Here is a 1,539-nt window from a genome sequence, read left to right as displayed (position 1 = left end):
CGCAAAGGGGGAAGGGGGAAAGGAAGGACCGAAAATGGTGTAGTTTTTCCTACAATTTTCACTAATTATTATAAAATTTATGTATTCTTACGTATAGAGTGACTCTATGTTTATTATTTTTTATTATTTCAATGAATTAAAGTGGAAATTCACTTTATTTAAATAATAAAAACACTGAAAATTAAAAATTGTATATGTGACGGTAATAATGCATACAAGTAGCTGAAGTACCAAGATAACCCAACCAACCATTTATACAAGACCCCCTAAATAATAAAATTAGGTTTTCATTTGTATGTAGTTTTTTTTTATTTCGTGTTATACACATATTTAATAACACCCAGTAACGAAATAAATGGGTCTGTCTTTTTTTATTTTTTATTTCCCGTCTCCATAAAAATTCAACTTACATCAGCAAAATTTGCCGTATTATATAGTTATCCTTATAAAAAAATCCCTTCACTACACGCCAATGAGACTCGAATCTTTAGGTGTGTATGCCATCCTCGGCGATGAATGGATTGCCAGGTTTCACTATGGTTAACCTTTTCATGGATGTAACCATACTCAGGGAGGCATTCATATGCGCGCCAAAAATCGGTCCTTATGGTTGTCCCGTCGTGTATATGCTTACGAATAAGAGGGATGAGGATCTCAACGGAACGTACATTGTCAGGGCATACCTCCAGTCTAAGGTCCTCACTACCATCCTCTATCATTACCAGAACCCAATGCCCTTCTACGCGTCTTGCTGAACAAAAAAGAAAAGTATTTGAATAGACATAATTGCATTATAYATAAATTATTATTATTACCTTTGTTGTATTTGCGTTTCCCGAATTTATTTTCGTCAATCTGCACTTCCTTACCTAGACCACCAATCTTTCCTTTGACTTCTTGGTGGTCTAACTGAAATATAACTACCGCTTCCCTGCAGTAGCTGTACCAGTCGGAGATAGTGCCGGATGACAATTTTTTTTCCAACGCTCGCATAATCCTGCGGTGGGCAAAGCAATACATGTGGTAAAACATGTGGGGTAAGCTTAATTTGACGCCTTCAAACCACATGCCCGCTGCCCTTGAAATAAGGGACTTTGTCTTACAATTGCCCCTAGAGCATTTAAAGTACCCTACTGGGTGACGTTTGTGCAATGCCATTTGGGTTTTGTGAACGGCACAAAGCCGGCTTTTTGGCAACAGACCGTATACCTCGGCAAATGATACACACAATTCATGCGAGCTCAAGTATTTGTCCACTGCTGTGTCATGGTAGCATCACGGCACATTACTGCTGCAGCGCTCGTGGGTGGAATATTATCATCTTTAAAAAAAATCTGATATTATTTTATATAATACTGTTTTCAAAGAAAATTTCAAAGCTCCCTGAAAAGCGCCGCCGTCGATTTTTTCTTCGAAATTTGGAATATATTTTCAGCATAAAATATTACATTGAAATAAGCGACGCAGGCGAAAATTTGGAATAAAAAAAACACGCGATTTTCGTTATATGAACGTAATATATTGCCCTCTTTTCATAGA

At 37.1% G+C, this 1,539-nt stretch overlaps 1 protein-coding gene across 1 annotated transcript; it reads right to left on the bottom strand.

The window, feature by feature from the left end:
- Positions 1–487: 487 nt before the first annotated feature.
- Positions 488–1,057, bottom strand: LOC108977722. Its single transcript, XM_018947572.1, has 3 exons — positions 816–1,057; positions 635–751; positions 488–534 (listed from the first exon to the last, which is right to left on the bottom strand). The coding sequence occupies exons 1-3, from the start codon at positions 1,030–1,032 to the stop codon at positions 488–490; spliced, it is 381 nt and encodes a 126-aa protein (XP_018803117.1). The 5' UTR covers positions 1,033–1,057.
- Positions 1,058–1,539: the final 482 nt, after the last annotated feature.

Source organism: Bactrocera latifrons, unplaced genomic scaffold (assembly GCF_001853355.1).
Source record: "Bactrocera latifrons isolate USDA-ARS-PBARC rearing strain unplaced genomic scaffold, ASM185335v1 scaffold_943, whole genome shotgun sequence".
Lineage (NCBI taxonomy): Eukaryota > Metazoa > Arthropoda > Insecta > Diptera > Tephritidae > Bactrocera > Bactrocera latifrons.
The sequence above is the reverse complement of the archived record's forward strand: the minus strand, read 5'-3'. Positions and strand labels throughout refer to the sequence as shown.